Source organism: Trachurus trachurus (genome assembly GCF_905171665.1).
Source record: "Trachurus trachurus genome assembly, chromosome: 15".
NCBI lineage: Eukaryota > Metazoa > Chordata > Actinopteri > Carangiformes > Carangidae > Trachurus > Trachurus trachurus.
Window position 1 is genome coordinate 22,688,038 of NC_139906.1, and position 20,547 is coordinate 22,708,584.

General features: G+C 41.9%; 1 protein-coding gene across 2 annotated transcripts; it reads left to right on the plus strand.

The window, feature by feature from the left end:
• Window positions 1-7,197: 7,197 nt before the first annotated feature.
• fhip2a (FHF complex subunit HOOK interacting protein 2) lies at window positions 7,198-20,534 on the plus strand. Of its 2 annotated transcripts, XM_083988591.1 has the most exons (18): window positions 7,198-7,226; window positions 7,355-7,509; window positions 8,562-8,640; window positions 9,768-9,937; window positions 10,298-10,402; window positions 10,532-10,654; window positions 10,789-11,022; window positions 11,126-11,322; window positions 11,509-11,623; window positions 11,782-11,858; window positions 11,970-12,162; window positions 12,491-12,654; window positions 13,311-13,457; window positions 13,548-13,638; window positions 13,782-13,925; window positions 14,931-15,071; window positions 15,539-15,642; window positions 15,732-20,534. In XM_083988591.1, the coding sequence occupies exons 2-18, from the start codon at window positions 7,465-7,467 to the stop codon at window positions 15,841-15,843; spliced, it is 2,241 nt and encodes a 746-aa protein (XP_083844717.1). In that variant the 5' UTR covers window positions 7,198-7,226; window positions 7,355-7,464; the 3' UTR covers window positions 15,844-20,534. The 2 variants fall into 2 exon arrangements, with proteins under 2 accessions (XP_083844717.1, XP_083844718.1); XM_083988592.1 differs by lacking the exons at window positions 7,198-7,226; window positions 7,355-7,509; window positions 8,562-8,640 and having other exon boundaries at window positions 9,767-9,956.
• Window positions 20,535-20,547: the final 13 nt, after the last annotated feature.

Consider the following 20,547-nt stretch of genomic DNA (forward strand, 5'->3'; position numbering starts at 1 on the left):
CACAGCTTGCCCAGGCTGTTGAGATTGGGCAGAGTGGGCATGGCGCCCTCCTCCCCTTCAACCGTCCCGCAGAAAAGGGTGAAGCACAGCAAGTAGATGTCAGCCAGGATCGGGCTCAGATCTGCTCTAAAATCCAGTAGTCTTTGGACATGAATTATGAGGAGTGTTCATAGAGGCAGAGCCTAATGGGAAACTTCACAGCAGCCCATCATTCAACCACAGCAACATCCAATGAGGCCTCCAGTGAAAACTCCTCCTGTTAGGGTCCCTCCACCTGGCCAGTAGAGCTCTGATGTCCACCTTTAGGTGAAGACGCCAAACATCAGACAGCAGGAATGACAAAGCACTCTGTGGCAGGTAGAGCCGTGTGAGACACATAGAAAGAAGCTTATACTATGAATGTCTTCAGCACAACCAGCCTGGTGCCTTAAGCAGCTTAAGGCTGACGTCGAGCCTATGATTATCTTCTGGGTGGGGTTAGGTAGCTCTGCATCAGGTTGGCCCCGTGTATGGTGGGAGTCTATGCATTATGTGAACCGTGGGCATCAAACCCCATCACTGCTCTGTTTATTCACACCTGTCCAATGATGATAAGACTCTGTCAAATCTTGTTTTGTTTTCTTTATGTGCTACAATTTTCATTGAAGTGAATGACAATAAACTAAACTAAACTAAAAATTATCAGATCTGTTCTTAGTCTAGATACATTCTGTTCACAAAGTGTGGTTTTGAAATGTCATTTGCACTAAGGAGGATTCAAGTACAGAAATGTAGCTGATTGGATGTATATCAGTGCGCAACATCACTGTGGGCCAAGACATACTTTCAGGGTAGATTGCCTTGGAAAGTGGCCAACCCTTTGCAAGGTCAGTAACCAGCAAGGTCATCTGAGGAGCCAACAATGCACAAACCCACTGTTAATCATCAGCAGGGTCCTTCAAAATAAAAGATGGTGTAACTACATCAGCACTGGACGGAAACGCCAGTGGGGGCTCTCTGTTATCCGATAAAATCGCTGGATGAAGCAATAGGATTTTGGAATATGTTATTTAATAAGACGCCATGTTCTGAGTCTTTAATCTTCAAGGCATCTAACATTGGGATGGATTTATGTCTGCAAAAAAAAAAACTTCCAAACATCATCTTAACAAACTAAAACCATGTAACCAACATCCTGCCTTTATCTTGAGTCCCATGACCTGAATGACATATTTCTTGAATCATTGATATCTTCCTTCATTGGAAACATGAGATAAGCATGTGGTAAGTTTTCAGTTATCAACTTGTTCTGCTGGGAGGTGAGAAATTAGAAGAATCTGAGCAACTCCACAAAAACAACATAACCCCCGAGTGCACCCATAGGTTTCAAAACCACCAAAAACATTGCTGTAAGGTGAAAACATAAAAACTGGCACAGCAAAGACAGCACTGTCTCTGGCACATACACAGATTAATAACTAAAACCCCTCCATGACATCTAATATGTTTCTAACAGATAAGGATAATTACAGCTATCCACTTCCATCCACCAAATGAGGTAGGTAGATATGATGAAAAGCACAGCAGACAATGACAAAGCACAAAATATCTTTTTTTCTCTGGTGATGTCGGGCTTGGCCTGCACTTCAGATTTAATGAATTTCATCTCTGCCTGAGAGAGTGCACAAGGACAAGACGGCCAAGGCTCAGCTGCCTTAGTTTACAGTGTACATGGATACAGTTCCTTAAATGATTTGACTTAATGTAGCTTCTTTTTACAACCACACATCCAGACACATGGACCTGGGAGTACTAAAGACTAAGCTACTCTGCTGCAGTGAGGCACTGCCCTCCAATTGTCATCCACTCTGTGGTAGCTTAGACTCAACTACCCACTCACTCGCAAATCAACACATTCATGCTCGTAAAGCAAGACTGCTGCCTCGGCACACAGACACATTAGCATCGCACACAAAATACATCCTGAATGCCCCCATTGCCTCTGCTGTTTCTGCATCCCGCTTTACACTAGAATAAACACCCCCCCCCTGCTTTTCATGTTTCCCCTGCCTTACCATCCAGTCCGAAGCAGGAGGTGATTTTTTGGGCGTAGTTGCAGAGCCCATCGTAGCCAGGCTGCTGCCTCGCGGAATTCCTCTCCCCCATCTCTACACACTCCCACACACACCGTCCCGTCCGGCAGCACTTTCACTCCTTCCCCTGCTCATCAATTATTCAGGCTTTTGCCAGGACACATGCATGCGCATGCACACCAATCCTCGTATGAGACATATAGTATACACACACAGAGGGAGAGAGAGAGAGAAAAGTGCTGATGCAGAGGGTCGTGCTGCTGGAGCATGAGGAGCCCTCTCCAGTAGTCAGATAAAGAGGAGGCATCAGATTGGGTTACTGCAGAATGGAGCCATGCCTCCTTTTTCATCCACCATTGATCATCCAGATTGCACTGCAGTGTAACAGGTACAGTGTTCAGGATGTGCTAACTCTGCTCAAGAAATAGGCGGGGCGGAGGAGGAAGTCAGGCCAGGGCAAAACTGGAGAGGTACCAGGTGTTGGGGGGCGGGGGAGAGTTTCTTTTTTGCTGATCATTTAAAGCTATCGTTACATTCAAATGCAATACGTCAAACAAGAAAGCATAACCACGACTTTTACATTGAAATAACAGGGGGAAAAAAACCTCCACAAATGTTTTTCAGAAAATAAATCAGATTTTCTGGATGTGGAGATCGATCACAAGCCTAAACATCACAAATTCTGACACAGAAACCTTGTAAAGACTACAGGAAAAACATAAAATACGTCAATTTAGCGCTCTTATTCACAAAGCCTTCAAAGAGATCCATAACATCTACCTTAAAGTATGATGCACCTGTTTTTTACAGCAGCCTGCGAGTAGCAGAAAACTGAATGAATAACACTGACCCACATGTGAGCACTCTCCTCCAACATATTGCTCTAAGGTTCTGTGTAAGAGCCGAGACGACTGGCTTAAATGGACCAAGACAAACAATGAATTCTCCCACAAAGCTAACCAAAACACAGAAGAACCAAAAGTACCATTACCAAAACATCCACCTCTTAAAGCAAATGAGGGGATTGTGCCAAATGGCAAGACGGTGGGTGGTTTCCCACATCAAGAGGAGGTAGCTAGATACTGTAGATAGAGGAATTAGATAAGGAAACACCCCTCTATCCCTTACATGCCTCTACCGGGGTGACCTTGAACAACACTTAACCCGTCTGCTTAATGACCAACACCATCACCAATACACTCACACTGAGCAGCTATTTCAGAAATGAAAGTGACTGCACTGCTTGAAATAATATGTGTACATACAGCATGTACACTGTCAAGAACCCCGGAATAATAAAGACATTGTGTATCAAATCATGTACAGATTCTAGACAAAAAAGTACAGGAAATATGATGACCCAGACAGAGTAGTATGCCCACAAGGGTGTATTATAAGGTGGAGTGACTAATGGAGGGGCATCACTACCAAGGTAAAGGTTGATGGCCCTGTGCCGATAAAAGGGTGGGGGGGAAGGCGACTGTAAGACTGAGAGCACCGTAATGGCTGATGCTCTCTGGACAACTGAGAAGGTCGTTGCTAAACATAAATGTATGCTGCTGAGAGGGGAAAGTGGCCGTTGTTTTTTCACTGCCTGCATTTCTGTGGGGATCAAATCGATTGCCTCACATGCTTTAGTTCTTGTCTATGTATATTTTGATGGATCATGCTACACTAATATATAACAACAATAAAACTTGAGGCAAGTTTATATTGAACTTTAACTTTATGTTGATCATAAGAGCTGCAGGATAATACTGATCCATTTCAGTAAGTCACATTTGAGTGGCTAGTTGTACATTTCTCTAAGAGTTGTGATTGTTGCTTGACAAGAACTTTGGTCATCCTCATCTCAGGGACTTCCTGCTGAGCCACCAACTCACTGAGATTTGGGGAGTTTTGCAATTACATGGCATCTTGGGAAGAATCCCAGATATTTTTCTTTGAAAGTAAAGTTTGGCACACTATAAACAACTTTTCCTGTTTATAGGAACATACTTACTGTAATCACAAACATACAGAATCTTGATTTAATCATTTGGACATATACAGCCAAAATACATTCATTAAGTGTATAGGATAGGTGGCTCAACTTACCCCTGGCCAAATGGATCAACTTACCCCACAGTTACCTTAGCTTGGGTTTATTGCTCTCACAGCTAAAATGGTGCCGTTTCATGCTAGGTTTACTACCTCATGTTGTAGCTCATAGATACCACAACCCATGTATAAAACAAAATTGCAATCATCTCTTTTGGACTAAACACAATTCTCATGAAACTTATGATTGACAAAATTCACTCTCGAGAGTGAAAAATGATTTTTTTTTTTTTGGTCATAAATGTTAAACCACTTTACTCACGTGGTTCTAATCTTCACAGGCTCCATGAAATGATGCCTGCCTCCCAAATATTTGGTCACATGCTAACTTTTTCCTATAGTTTCCTAGAAACAAGGGGTGGGTCAACTTACCCACTGGCTCATCTTACCCCACTCTCCCTACTTACAATGTAGCAATAGCAAAAGCAAAACTTACAAATAGCACCAGTAAAGCTCCAAAAAAAGGGTAAAAAAAATAAAAATTAAATAAATGCTTGTTTTGGTCGACCAATAATCCCTAACCCAAACTTCACTTAATGAAATTGAAAAAATCTTTAAGAATTAACAGATTATCATAATACATGCCAATTAATTTTGTGTCAATCAGCTAATTCAAAAATAGTCTGAGGTATTTTCCCCAAAATACTTTGTGCTTCTTGTTAATTTTGAGAAACATAATTTATATCAATTTATGTTACAGTACATAATACAGTAAAATGGGAATAGGCTGCCATGGTGAGTGAACAAGTGTTGGCTCGGCCTCACAGCAAACATATTTGACTGGACAAATTGTCACAAATATTAATGTTTGTGTCAATGTGCCTGAATAATCTGCAATAATAAATTAATATTCTCACATCCATCTCACCAACACAGAGATAATTAGCACTTCACTACTGGACAACTGTAGGGTGTATAGGGTAGTTACCTCACATGAATATTGATGGTCTGTTTCCAGGGGTTTAAGCGTGCTAATCAGATCCATGTACCACGGGGGGCTGTCAAGCAGTGGGCTCTGAGCTCCATCGATCTCCACCAGCAACCATGGAGGACAGATGCAGTGGGCCAGTAATGGGGGGAGTTCAAAGCCATCTTGCTACATAGGCTCAGCTATACCAAGCCTGGAGGAGAGTGACATACTGTGCAGCTAGAGCTGTGTCATAAAAGGTTTATATTTTACTCAATAACAGGATCAGACCCATCAAAATGAATCCAACGGCAGATTTAGCACAATAAAACCTTGAGGTCAGGTGGTAGGCTATTAATATTATAACCTCGGCTTATATCCACATCTCAATCAGTCATTCAGCCTGTCACAACCTGATCACAACCTATAGCAGAGTAGTCACAGTCACCGGATAGAGATCCAGGGCAGCACAAAAGATCAGCTGATGGGAACAAACAAACTCCACCAGCACTGTTTGCAGGTGTCAGATTCTTACTCAAGGGAAGAAATTGAAACATTTTCTCAACACAGCCAGGGTGGCAGGGTGAGATAGTTGATGATAATAGGCTATACATCTTTCAAAAGAGAGTCAGACTGACTTTTTTGCAACCTTGCCAACACTTGGCGGAAGTCATTATCAAATATAATAACTCCAAAATATCACAATCAGTCAGTTAAAAATACACATCACATGCACCCAGTCCTCCAGCAACAGTAGCCTCATCATTTAAGCAACAATTGGAGTGAATGCAGCCTTCAGCTAATGATATGCACCAGCTTGATTAAAGACAATATGAACTGAGAGAAGGAACAGCAGTCACATGAGGTTTTTCACTGCTGGGATTAAAAAAAATGTTTTAAAAAAAAAAGAAAGAAAGAAAGAAAAAGATGAGTGATCTAATATGTTGCACCACAATGTGTAGCGTGATACCAACAAAATAAGTTGTCCAGAATAGGCTGCAGCAGTGGAAGCTGTAGTTCCAGCTATGCACCGGTGTAACCTACTTAGAATAACAGAGCCATTATCACAGCCTGATCCTCCCGAAAGACGACGCAAATTGGCTCTCTTCTCCAATGCATCCATCCTTGAACCAAGACCCCCTTCGTCCCCACAATTAAGAGACTTTATCGGTTATGTGTATTGTTATGAAGGCTTCTGCGGCAAAAGATACTCACCTCTAGCAGACATGCCTGGTAGGTAGAGCCTCTCTTTCTTTGCCGAGATTAACAGGAGTAGATGCCCTGCTGCAGTTTAGAAGAAGGGGGGGAAAAGACCGGTTGACAGCCTGATATTATCTAGGCTTTAAGTTTTTGGCTGTCATTAATTGGATTAAACGCAGGGAAACATACAGCCTGCGATTTGTTAGACTAGACTAGGCAGCGCGATGGAGAGAGCACTTTCCCAGCGACAGGGCGTGTCCTGGAACAGACAGCATCCTTCTTATTTTCCAACAAGTTTATGTCCATATTTGAACATAATATCACGGAATCACGGATTTATAAATTAAATCATTCTTGTAATTCCTCGTCTGCAGCCGCTGTCCGGTCACCTAAACCTTAAACCGGCTAGCCTACTTTTTTTTGTCTGGGATGACTGCGCTGTTCTGGACGTGGTAGTTGGGCTAAATCGTAAAGTTGACAGGCGCTCTGGAGGAATGAATGTTGCTTTTTTTTCTTCTTTTTTTACCCCACTATTCTGGCTGCTTTAAGAAAAATATTTGTCAGTCTCTTCATCACGTGTATTCCTCAACTTTTCCCTAAAAGCAGTGACACTCGAGCCCATATGGGCTTCAATTCAGAGAAATAACCCAAATCAGTGCATGTGGATGATTTTCCAGCTCAATCACATTTTCCATAGGTATAACTTATAGGCTACTGTTTGGTTATTGGAATCCCATAATTGCTTATATATTAGAAGTGGGCTCATCGATCCTCGTTTCCATGCTGTAAATATTGATCATCGCCCCACATTGAGTGTATTGGTCGCTGTCTCCATTTGTACGCATCGATCGCGGTCAGTAATTATAAGCCAGTGTCTTGTGCACCTGCGCCCCCTGGTGGTGCGTGGGAGCAGCGCGTTTGGCGAGGGAAGTGCCACCGTGTCCAAAGTGAGCATACGTTACCTGAGTCTGTGTGGACGTCTTGTTGTTTACAGTGGTTGTGCCAGGGGCCCTGAAGTCGTGTGGCCAGCAACGTGTTAAGGTTTTATTGCTCACATTTATTCTCTCGTTACAAGGGTCAGTATATGAAACCTCCAATCTGGATCGAGGCGGCAGCAACAGGAAGAAGAAGATAGAGGAATTCTCTAGGTCTTCTCGGGAGAAACTAGTCCAGTCCAAGAACAAAATGTTCTCCAAATTTACGTCCATTCTCCAGCATGCTGTGGAAGCGGTGAGTTTATACCGAAAAAATATCTGTGTCTACCGGCTGGCTGTTATTCTGTGTCTATTTTTGGTTGAAAAGGTCCCTTTGTCGACCAGACATCAACATATAACGTCAGCATAAGGGATACGTTGCCCACTAGCGAGCTAACTAATTAGCCTAAGCTAATGTTAGCGTTTTGTGTTTGTGTTGTCAATTTGTATTTCTTTCTTGTTGGCCATAGTGTACCCACGAGTGTGTTTGTTTGTTTGTTTACCTAAGATACCAACTATCACATTTCCCCATTACAATTTTCTTAACTGTAGCGAGTCAGCGGTGTTAAAGGTAACTACACAGCCTGAGCTAGTTAGCCACCGACGTCAGCTGAGAAAAGCCCAGAGAAGCTAAGCTAACGTCACGGCTAGCTAGCTGGTTAGCGATGTCGTTTCAAATTGCAGGGTCTTTCTTTGGGGATCGATGTCGAAATGTCTGGACAGACTCGCTTAAAGTTGCGCAAACACTTAATATTTAAGCGATAGTCACCACAGTGCGTATCGCATGTCTGTTTGAAAAGCTGGTACGTGTTAGCTAGCTGGCTAACTAACTAGCTAAAAACCAGTAGTAACCTGCACTAAACCTGTTCCCAGGCTGTTTCTGTTAAAGATTTCAAACAATAGATTTTGGCAGGTGTTTTTTCTAGGAGAAAACTTTGGACTTGTAGCTTAAGTGTGAGTTTAAAGAGAAATGTCATTGTTGTCAGTGGGTATGAGAATATGAGTCATGAAAAATACAAACCAAAATGTCACTTGTTATTGAATATTTATGTCTTGTCTTGTTTTTAAACGCTGAAAAAAGTTACTGTCTCTTGGGCCAAATCACACTGGTTCAAAGCCAACGTGTGCTTTAGCTCAATTTTAAGACATGAGAAGATGTCACAACTGAAAACCAGAGGATAAAGTTGGAAGACATCAAAGCTTTTTGGAAAAGCTCCCGAAAATGACAGAGTGTGGCCTCTACTGTAAAATGCCTGAAGTAAAACGTGTATGTAAAATATACTTAAATTTATAATCTGACTTTTTCAGCTTGCACCGTCGCTGCCGCTGCAGGAGGACTTTGTCTATCACTGGAAGGCTATTACACATTACTACATTGAGACTTCTGGTAAGAAAATTATACAAGAACAAGCTAAACCATATGGTCATTACACTACTATAGGTTGATTGACTGTTGAGTTTCAGAAGTGTTTTGTCCTGTTGCTCCAAGGGCAACAGTCCAAGGTTTGTGTACAATGGCAGGAAACTGTACCTGCTCCTAAGTCTCAAATACATAATATGGTTACAAATTATCATGTATTCAGTGTTAATACAGCCATGTCTTGAAATGTTATTATTAATTCATATTTACAACAACAAATGCACATTAAAAAAAAACCTTTGCTCAGGCAGTGCCAAGGAGATGGTTGTAAAGCAGTACCCCAATCTGAGAGAGTGCCTGTTATAGAGTTGGACCAGGACAGTCTCCTTTTCTTATTCTTTATCTTTGACAACATCTTTGTTTTAGTTCTCCTAGTTTGCACAACTGAACAAACTTTATTCTGAATCTGATAGAGGATTATCAGTATTCAGAGCCAAGCTCGTTTTCATGTAATCGCTGGTTTTGCAGACTTGTGACATGTCTTAACTTGTAGTCACTTGTGAGCAGCTTTGACATTCGTCAGTTCTCAGGGTTTTTGATTTTAGAAAACACTTGGTTATTTTGTGCTGAAGCTGATGTTGGATTTCATCTCAGAAACTAAACATACTCATTTCACAGACTACAGTTTTGTGTCGACATTTTAGGTTGAGCATGATGCACAGCTTCATATTTTATTTAGACGGATGTGATCCACTTTCCACTGCTTTTCTTGATATGGCTACTGCTTTCTTTCATGTTGCTTTTGTTTACTGGGTTAAGCTAATGTGAGTGCATAAATGGGCTGGTGCCAATACCGCTTTAAACATGTGTCTCACAATAAAAGTTTTTAAACTTTAAACAAGATATTGACATTGCCAGCAGCCTCAATATATATTTTTTGACTACAAATAACAGTGAATCAAGATGTAACCAAAATAAGATTTCAGAAATAAGAGTGAAAAAAATATACCATGTAGTAGGAAGAAAACCATAGCACTGGTGAAGTGGTTAAAAGTGCAGAAGCTTTTATGCTAAGGCTGAGATGCCTTTTCCCCTGTTCGTACCACACGGGCAAGCAGGGATTCTGACATGTTTGTGTTTTTCCCATGTCTTAGATGACAAAGCTCCAGTCACAGACACCAACATCCCATCTCACCTGGAGCAGATGCTGGACATTCTGACCCAGGAGGAAGCGGAACGGGAGTCTGGAGAGACAGGACCCTGCATGGAGTACCTTCTACACCATAAGATCCTAGAGACTCTCTACACCTTGGGCAAGGCTGATGTAAGACAGTCATACTTTGGTAACTATATGAACTACACCTCCAGGAAAATATGCGTACCATGATATGGTGCATATATACTGTATGTAATGCTGGATGAGAATTTAGAGAAAATCAAGGCTTAGAATGAATTGAGAGCACTGAGCTCTTGGAGGTTGCGATGGCTGGACACAGCTCTCAGTGTGCAATCAGCCAAAGTTTAACAGTTCAAATGATTATATGTGAATGCACAATTTTCTACACTGTTCAGTTAATCAGCAGTGTGACTTGCATTTCCACATAGAGCGGGGGCACGTCTATTTCGGTGGAGTATCCTAATAATACTAATTGTAATATATTCTGTGTGTTTTGTCTCCCATCAGTGTCCCCCAGGCATGAAGCAGCAAGTGCTTACTTTTTACACAAAGCTGCTAGCACACATTCGGCAGCCGCTCCTTCCACACATCAATGTCCACAGACCTGTACAGGTGAGAAGTGTTGCAGCTTGGACTCTGTGTGGCTCTGACCAATACTTTCCTTGGAATAGTTTCTCAACTGGCATCTTATGTAACTGGATTGTAATTTTTTTCTCTGTGGCTGTGACATTGCTTTGTCAGAAACTGGTCCGTCTGTGTGGGGAGGTGTTGGCTGCTCCCACAGAAAATGAAGAGATTCAGTTCCTTTGTATAGTCTGTGCCAAACTGAAGCAGGACCCATACCTTGTCAACTTCTTCCTTGAGGTGCGTTGCTATGACACCAGTCCGAACAAAAGTTGAGCTGCACAGGCATGAATATTCAGCTGTGTGTATAGAACTTGCAGGATTTCGAAGCACACAGTCCAGAAAATATCTCTTCTTTGTGATGTGACTTGCAGAACAAGTTAAAGAGACCTGAGGTGAAGAGTCCTGAAAGAGCAGCGGGGGTGAAGGAGAATGTTTTGGCTCCAGACACTGGTCAGTCTCCAGCAGAGGAACAGGCTGACTGCCCAGCGGAGCCACAGGCTGCCGCTGCTGCTGCCGCCTCCACCTCCAGTCCAAGCAACAACAACAACAGCAGCAGCAGCAATTACAATCTCGTTACCTCCCTGCTCAACCTCACAAAGAGCCCTGTGAGTAACCCGTGAGTCGAGCTGAGTTTGTAATGTCTTTTCCATCCATTCTTGATCCATGACCCATGTCTTCCTTTGTATCCGCCCCCTTTTTTTTATTCAGGATGGCAGAATAGTGGTGAAGGCGTGTGAGGGCCTGATGCTGCTGGTCAGTTTACCAGAGCCTGCTGCTGCCAAGTGTTTAATTGAAAACACTGAGCTCTGTGAGCTTCTGACCGACAGACTGGTCTCCTTCTACAAAGCCCTGCCACAGTCCATGGACCCGCTAGATATTGAGACGGTGGAGGCGGTCAACTGGGGGTGAATTTCTTTCTACAGTTCATAAAACCACATATCTAGATAGATAGATAGATAGATAGATAGATAGATAGATAGATAGATCTGACTCAGCTCGAGGCTTTAAATAGCAACTCCTGTCAAATGATATTCCTGTTGTAGAGTTGTTATCTAAAGGCTTTCATATTTTTATCCCTCATTCTCTTTCAGACTGGATGTGTATAACCTGAAGGAGGACGCTGCGGTCTTCACAGGGAAGAGGGCTCTCATCTCCTTCCTGTCTTGGTTAGATTACTGTGACCAGCTCATCAAGGAGGCTCACAAGGTCCTTAACCAACACTGACTCACTGTGTTTTGATCCATCGTATTGTAGTCAGAACTGACAGAATAATAATAATCTCCACAAAAGAAGTTGTTTTTTTGCGTCTGAAAGCCACAGAATGCTGAACTACATTTTTTTTGTTCTTCTTTGCTGTCTTTCAGTCAGCAGCCGTGGTGATGGCAAAAGAAGTGAGAGAGAGATTCTTTGTGTCTGTGATGGAACCACAGCTTATGCAGACGTAAGTCATCAATCAATCATCCTGTATTGAAATTTTTGGTGTTGTCAGTTGTGTCGAGTGTGTGTCGTGATGACTCAGTAACACATGTGGTGTGTTTATGGGTGCATGTAGGTCCGAGGTGGGCATCCTGACCTCCACAGCCCTGCTGAACAGGATCATCAGGCAGGTGACATCGGAGGCCCTGCTGCAGGAGATGGTTTACTTCCTGCTGGGGGAGGAGAAGGAGGCAGAGACCCTCGCTACTATCGCTCAGAATCCACTAAGACACAGACTGATCGAGCACTGCGACCACCTGTCAGACGAGGTTTCTATCACAGAATTGTTTCTATTGAGGTTTTCTGTAACAGCGTTAACGCCTGGCTGATCAGACTACACCCTCTCTTGTAAATTTGTCTTGTTCAAAAGCACAAATGACCCTCTGCCCTTCAATATTCTGAGTTTCTGGGAATCATATGATTACCCAGAACACATGGATGTTAATTAGTATCTGGCAGAGCCATTGCACACACTTTTTCTACATAAAAGAGGGATGAATCATCTCTTTGATGTTTAAGCAGCCACTGCCCACTTTTCTGACAGTGAGCAAAGACTTTGCGTGTGTGAGCTAAGCCTCATCCCCTCCTTGTCCCCAGATCAGCATCATGACACTGCGGCTATTTGAACAGCTGATCCAGAAGCCCAACCAGCACATCCTCCACAGCTTGGTGCTGCGCAGCCTGGAGGAGAGGAACTATCTGGAGAACAAGCCGCAAGAGGAGCGAGAGCCTCTGGAGAACGGCCAGCCCCACGACGCCGTGTAAGGACCTCGCCGAGCCGCCTGCTGTACATGCACTTTACAGAAAGCCCCTTCGCACAATCACACCAGCTGAAATAAAGTCAATGCATCAAATAGTTGTGTTTTTCAGATGTCCTCCCACCTCCTCTGCATTATTTGTTATTGTCTGTTCAGTTGGTGGGATTCTTTGAATCTATTAACCAGTGATGGTGGAATCATGATAATGCATGTCAAATGTAAATCAAAGCTGCTTTTGGTAGACTGAAACATGAGAAATAACTTGCTTGTTCATTTTTGCCAATGGTTTATGTGATACATGAAAAACACAAGTTGCAACAAATGAATCCTCATAAGAGTTATCTCAAATTTACAGTTGATCACTTCTCATACAAGTCGCAGTTGATAGATGAATAATCTTTTAAATACATAGAATTGCACGCTTACATTTTGTCAAGTGTCTCTTCAAACATGCAACACAATTTAAAGTCTACCTGACTTGCACAATTTACAACAGACACACAATACTATAAGTCACTGCCAGTCCATGTGGTTCTGAACTCTGTGTTTGAAATGTTGGTACAGATAAAATATCTGACAATATTGTGTTGAGGAATCAGGGAATCCTTGAAATCTGATAGGTCATAGACATTGTTAATGAACATGTGCTTTTCATACAGAGACCTTGAGGAGGACCCGCTGTTCGGAGATGACCTCTCTCCAGACAGCAGGCTGTCTGGTTCAGATTGGCTCAGCTCCTCTCCACAGCAGAGTCCTGATCACGCAAAGTCTGATGGGAAGACGGAGGTCCACAAGATTGTCAACAGGTGCACCGTCCTGCTCACGGCACAACATGTGGTGTTCAGGCCGCCGCCTTCTTTTTAAAGTTCTAACTGTAACATGTTTTATTCCTGCAGTTTTCTGTGTTTGGTGCCTGATGAGGCCAAGTCATCGTATCATGTTGAAGGCACGGGATACGACACCTACCTCAGAGATGCACACAGACAGGTAAGCTCTTGCTCTGGTTCAAAGCCTGGACAAGGTGGAATTTGTTTTATTTCTTCCACTTTTCACTTTTTCTACCTTAATAATAACTCTGGGGCAGCTTCTATGATCCGTTGCTCATTATTTTTCTTGATTCGCTCCCTCAGTTCAGGGACTATTGTGGGATCTGCCAGCGGTGGGACTGGAGGGGAAATCCAAAGCCTTTTGAGAAGTGTGACCTGGACATGCCGTTCTTTGAGGGTCATTTCCTCAAGGTTCTCTTCGACAGGATGGGTCGCATCCTAGATCAGGTCAGTTTACATATAGTAGCAAAACTGGCATCATTCACAACAACATTGTGTTCCACTGTTGAAATATTTATAACACTGCTGAAACTCTACCAGTCCACAAATCTAAAAGGCAAGACTGACAAGAGTGCTCATTTGGAAACGGCAAAATGCAACATTGGTTCCTATGAAATAAATAAAGCAAATACAGCATGCAGTTCAACAAACCCCACTTGAAACTGCCTTTTAGTTTATGGAAGCTTTCATCCTAGGTGATTCTCAGATGTGAAGTTTCCAAGCCAATGTTTTGTGGTATGAACTGGCTGATCCAGCTTGACATGTACAACCAGATTCCAGTGAATTCAGATCTCTGTATGCACTGAATAGTTTTCCAAGGTCAAGCTAAGTGAGAGCGGCCATGTCTCGTCTTATTGATTTTCACCAGAAATTTGTTAGAAAAGGAGCAATTCACTTTAAACTGATTATCACTCACATGCAATGATCTCATACACCCAGCACTCATCTTGCTGCAAGAAAACAGTTGAGTGCAGCTCAATGTAAATGAGGTCCTTTTCACAAAGCACTTCCACTAATGCAGAGTGAAAGAAAAATGAGCTACTGATTATGCAGTGGCACGCTCTTTTCTCAAAAATAAAACAAAAACAAAATAACTAATCATCACAATAAATCCATTTGACAAATGATTTTAAATGGAGTTGTGAAGACGACTAAAAAGAATCCACTATTTGCTTATGATTTCTGTGCCCACCGGGAAATCAACTATTTTATTTTATTTCCTAATTGCTTCAGGGGAGTGTTTATATTAATTATCATGTTTCTCATTAACACCTTCTGACTAATGGGAGGTATTCTGTTACTAATCAATGCCAGTGTTTCTACACACATTTCTGTCTCATGGATAGATTTCTGAATGTTGTTACATTTTTTTCACATTTCATCACCAGTTCATTTCTTTTTCCTCGCCATGCTGAGCAGGTTTAATATCTGATGTCTCCTCTTGTCTCGCAGCCCTACGACGTTAACCTGCAGGTGACTGCGGTGCTGTCCAAGCTGTCGCTGTTACCACACCCCCACTTGCATGAGTACCTGCTGGACCCCTATATCAGCCTGGCCCCCGGCTGCAGGTCTCTGTTCTCCGTCATCGTCAGGGTAAGACCTCCCATCCTGTAGATTACACACGGCTGATCTTATCCAGCACTGATAGCTGACACTGCTGTTTGGTTATCTGGCTGTGTGGAGGTTTCCTCCTTGTCTTGCTTGATGTTTCTGTCACATTTAAATTTTAAATGTGACAGTCTAAGACACTTGTTGGCCTTTATATCATGCCAACACAAGCATTTCTCTGAATCTCACTTGCTAATTGTGTTGTGAACATGTTGCCACTCGACCTGCTTCTTGCCTGAAGAACACCACCTCTCTCAGTGTCTTGCTCTGAGCCGGTGCAATTACTTTCTTTGAACTGTATCCCAGTGGCACAGTGTTAACAACAGTTTTGAGGCCGGTGGTAGCAGGTAATTTCCATGTTGATGTTTTTGTTTGTTTATGCTAATGGTACTGCACCTTTACCCAGGGATGGAATCAGTGGTGTTGAGTTTTGTTGTTTGTGTGTGTGATAGGTGGTGGGAGATCTCATGTTGAGGATTCATCGCATCCCAGACTTCACACCCAAACTGCTGCTTGTGAGGAAGAGATTATTAGGTCTAGAGCCAGAGGGCATCAAGTACGTACTTCCACACGGATCAGAGCTCTCCTCTTCTGTTTATTTTTGTGGATTGATTCCGTCTTTTAATCTGCCTTTTCCTCTTTTAGTATCGACCACATGACTCTCCTGGAAGGGGTGATCGTGCTGGAGGAGTTCTGCAAAGAGCTGGCAGCCATCGCCTTCGTCAAATACCACGCAGCTGCGTCCTCCTCACCGTAATCTTTCCTGCTGCTCATCCATCTGCCTCGGCCAGGCAGACAGGTCATGATAAAAACTGGGCCTTCGGGGTGTGGTGCTACCGGTGGCACAGGGTCGGCAAAACATTACCACTAACTGCTCATCCCTGCAAGACTGTTAAAGCCCACACAGATGGGTTCCATCACTCCCCTTCTTCTGGCCTCTCAGGCTCCACCAGAAAAAAAAAGTCTTTGGTCTCGTTTTTTGAGCAGGTCAGAGCACAGACACTGCCCAGCCGGCAGGGGAACAGGAGGAGGAGGAGGATAGAGGCCGAGGTGCAGAGAGATTTTCACTGGACTTTTTCTCAGCCTCTGCATTTTCTCTCACTGCCCCCACCCCTCTCCATCTTTCCTTCTCACCAGCCAAAAAAAAAAAGATAGCCCTGTAATTATTATGTCAAGGAGAAAAGATGTTTGCATATTTATTTTCTCTCCCATTGTCACCCATTTGTAAATGTCATTGCCTTAGTGTGGTGTCACACCTTTCAGTTACAGAAATTGTTTCCTTTTGAAACATTTTTATCTTAACCCCTCACATGTTGTCTGTTTTGAAGACAAGAGGATGTAAAGAGAAATGTCCACGACCCTCAGACCTTATATGTTCCTGTAGTTACATGGATGCTGAGCTGCAAGTATTTACGATACTGCGCTCATTTTAAAATGCCAAGTCCTTTTATTTATTTTGTTTGCTTTCAGGTTGCCTTTTAAACTAATGTCGTATTAAGATAAGATGAATTTAAAGCGGTCAAAGTCATGACTGATTAAGCAAATGCTATTTACTTTGTCTTTCCTCTGTTTGTCTTTAAGTGCTCGTGCTGTCAAAGCTCATCTGTAATCACATCACCCAAAGACGTCACCATCCATCACATTTCTCTCAATGAAATGGTGAATTTTGCAAGTTATGTGAATTTGCACATGGACCTCATTACATTGCACTTGTTACATCATTCAAGTTTATTCATGCTTTGTTTTTGTTGAGTTTTGTTTAGTTTGGTTGGCATTTAGGAAATGTCATTTGATTTTGCGTAAGTCTTTGCTCTGACTTCTCCAGACTCAGTGTTGTATTTCTCACGCACCAGTGTTTATTTTATCCCAGAGATACTCATGAGGGCGCAAAGGAACAAACCTCTTGATTTTTTATTTTATTCCGGCAGTGGTTCAGATTGTTGTACTCGCCAGGAAAAAAAAAGTTAGAAGAAAGTCTGAAAAAGAGACATTTTTTTTGCATACACCCCCAGTTTAGAAACCACTGCTCACAGTCTCCTAAGAGCTCTGGTTCCTCCCACAACTTATCATCACTTCCTGTGTGGTGTTGCGTTTAACTGGCAGTATTACTTTTTCATGCTAATCTTTAATGATAAGGAGTTTTACTCGCGGTGCTGTGTGTTGAAGGAGCAGGTTGTTTGGTTGCTCGTTGCCTGGATTTGTCTGGAGGGTGTCGCAACTTTAAATCAAACTCATCTCACAGATCTGAGATTAATGACATAAGTTCCAGTTAGTCTAAATTAAGATGCTACATACTGTTAACCTTTGTTCTTGTGTTATGTTCCCTGTGTGAATGTTTCCATGGTTGTTAATTTGGTTGGTATGTTTGGCGATTAGCTTGTTTAGGTATGTGTGACTATGTATTGCTGTGGAGAATGGGCAGAATCATTATTTGAAGCCATGAGTCCCTGGTCTTTAGCCTTGGTTTTTTTTGTTAGTTTTTTTCTCTCTCCACCTTTAACTCATCATATCACTCAAGCACCTAAGCTACATTATGCAACAGCTTGCATGGAATCAGATTTGCACATTGTCTTTCTTCATCCTTGTTCATAATGTAAATATACACAGCAAAAAGCTTTTGTTTGTTTTCCAAATGTTTCGTTTCATAAACCAAAAAAAAAAAAAAAAGAAAAGAAGAAAAAGAAAAAGAAAATCTAGCCTGAACCAGGAGTAACATTTCTATTTTAATGGGAAACTTTTTTTAAATTGTCAAATCATGCACATTTTTTAATCAACTATCTTTCCAACTCTTTCTGTACAGTTGTATATTGTATGTGTACAATAGCAATAGAGATATACTACCTGGTGTAAATGCATGCTTATACATTATTTTTTTCTTTGTGGAAAGAAAGAAAAAAGGCAGTCCAGCCATCTGTGATGATTTCTTAGCTGTCAGCACTTTGCTCTGACAGGGAGATACGATGCCTTACTTCACACTGTGGATCTCTGAGGACTCCTAGAATCGATGTGTAAGGGGGTTTCTGCTTCACTACAGTTTGTTGTGATCCTATTATGCTTCTTTCTCTTGTGTTACCCAAGACTTTATTTGGTTCGTGAAGATGTACAGGACTCTCGGTATAGTCTAAAGTCTGATGCCAACTGATTTCTTTCCGTGTCTGCTTAGACCAATCACTGTACCATTGTGCTGCATTTTCATCATGCTCATCGCTTCTTTCCTCTGGTGTGAAATGAGATGAGTCTCATTACACATCCTCTATCTCATGGCCAGTTTGATTATGTGATTGTGCAATGCATAACTGAAACATTAAGGTAATGTGCATGCTCACTCCTCCTGCCTCCCAATGCTTCACAGAGAAATAAGAAGCGATCACTGCAGTTCATTTATTCCTCATCAGCCGTCTTCATTTCATCACCGCTGTTCTACACATGTATTAGGTCTCATTCAGGACAATATGGTTTTGTTCAACATTCTCCGTCCCAATTAAAAAAAACAGTTCTTCAGCAGCAGATGTGTTCATTCTTTGAACAGTTCATTGTGTTTTATCTTGGGTTTTTTTTATTACAAAATGTCTGTACAACAAAACAAAAATACACAAAATAACCATTTCTTTCAATGACAAGGTGAAAACCACAAATTCTGTTCAATAATCCCCTTTAAAAATCAGACATTGCAACAACCACCAGATAAAATGGGAGAATTGAAAGTCATCATCCTGAAACTTCTTGTATTCAAACAGCGCCGCGGGATGACATGACAACACGTAGCCTACAGGAACAGACCAGAGAACATCGAGCGTGAAAATGACCTCTCTCGCCAGTGAATAACTGAACGGCAGTCAGCATGGGTACTTTATCCTCTGTCAGATTCTCTTTGGCTTCAAGCCTGCCATGTTCAGTCATCCAGCTAATTCTGCAGAAATGAGTCAAAAATCTCACTCTCTGGGCACAGCTGAGGATTGTATGACAGGTCCAAAGTCATGTGAGGTGGTCTGGAAATAAGTAAATCCTACATTTCTCCTTGCCTTGCAGTGATTTAGAAATCAGCCATGGAAAAGAGGCACTATGGTGCAGAAAGAAGGCTCTCAGTCTAATAACTCTTGTTCATTCTTAATGATTGCTGAGGTACAAACTGAGATTGCAGTCAGCTAAGCTCTTACAGTTCTCATTAAAGGAGTATAATAATATCTTGAGTCACCTGAAGTCACTTGTCCAAAATTAAGAGGTCCTCGTTAGAAAACTCTACTGTTGTGATATTACAGCACTGAGACTACAGTGAATAACTCTGTGCTTCCATGAGAGGAAACACTAATGTTTAAATTGCAGTGTAAAGTGGAACTGCCAGGTCTGATATTCTGTCTTGTTAAACAAGGTTTGTGTCCAATGCCCTGACTCAAGTCAGTAGTAGCATCACATCATTAAAGTTCTGCAGTCTGGTGGAGGCAAATCAGAGCAACAGGTTTACAATGGATCACTTTAGACAACATAAAGTTCACGTATTAGTCCGATGTCGTGAAAACCTGTTCGACACGCTCAGGATTTTTACCCAGAGAAACAAGTCACACACACCTCAAAGTAAGTGAAAACACACAGTCTGAAGTCACTTAAAGATATAAATGGTGTGTGTGTGTGACAGTCAAGTTTAAAAAAAAGTCAAAATTGTATTCACATTTGTGTATGAACACACGTGAACATATAGATAGCATTATGCTAAAAGTCGAGATAAATGAAAATGATTTTTATCCGATTGTCATAGTTTGAACAATTTTTACACTCAAAGTGCAAGATCAGAGCTTCACTAGGAAACATCTCATGCTGAGCTGATGTCATGCTCAATGATCATGCCATCAGATGCACTGAAAGCTTCCTAGACGAAGTTAACAGTAAATCATAATATCTTGTGTGTACAATTTGTGACCCAGGAACTTGATACTGTTTGAGGGACAGTCCTACAAATGCCACAATCGAAAAAAAACAAATGTAGAAAAACATCCAGCGTTCTTTCTCCATCTTGTAGTGAAAGCACCCAACAGCCTGACAGTATCTCAACATATGATGGCATATTAAATTAATTTACATATACATGTAAATAATTCATTTTCTTTATGCAAATCATTTTCATGTACATACAAAACCACTACGTAAAAAACAACTACATGCCGTTGAACAAACTAAACCAGGCTAAAAATACAAGTTATCAATTAAAAAAAAAATTATGTACATTTCCAAATGTCTTTTTTTTTTAAAGTCAATAAGCGTCCCCCCCCCCTCCGCCCATTTACAAACCCCAGATATGCACGCGCACACGGACACATGCTTGTGCACAAATTGCTCACACTGGAACATTCAGACAAACAAATGTCTCTTTGGCTGGTGTGAAGCTGTGGCACCTTGCAGTGTGTGTACATGTAATTACACATTTTCAAAAAAAAAAAAACACACACACACGCACACACAATAAAAG

Coding starts and splice junctions, on each gene's coding strand:
- fhip2a (XM_083988591.1), top strand. CDS start 7,465: ATGTTCTCCAAATTTACGTCCATTCTCCAGCATGCTGTGGAAGCG. Junction 11,859..11,969: donor GAACCACAGCTTATGCAGAC/GTAAGTCATCAA, acceptor GGGTGCATGTAG/GTCCGAGGTGGGCATCCTGA. Junction 15,643..15,731: donor CTAGAGCCAGAGGGCATCAA/GTACGTACTTCC, acceptor TTCCTCTTTTAG/TATCGACCACATGACTCTCC.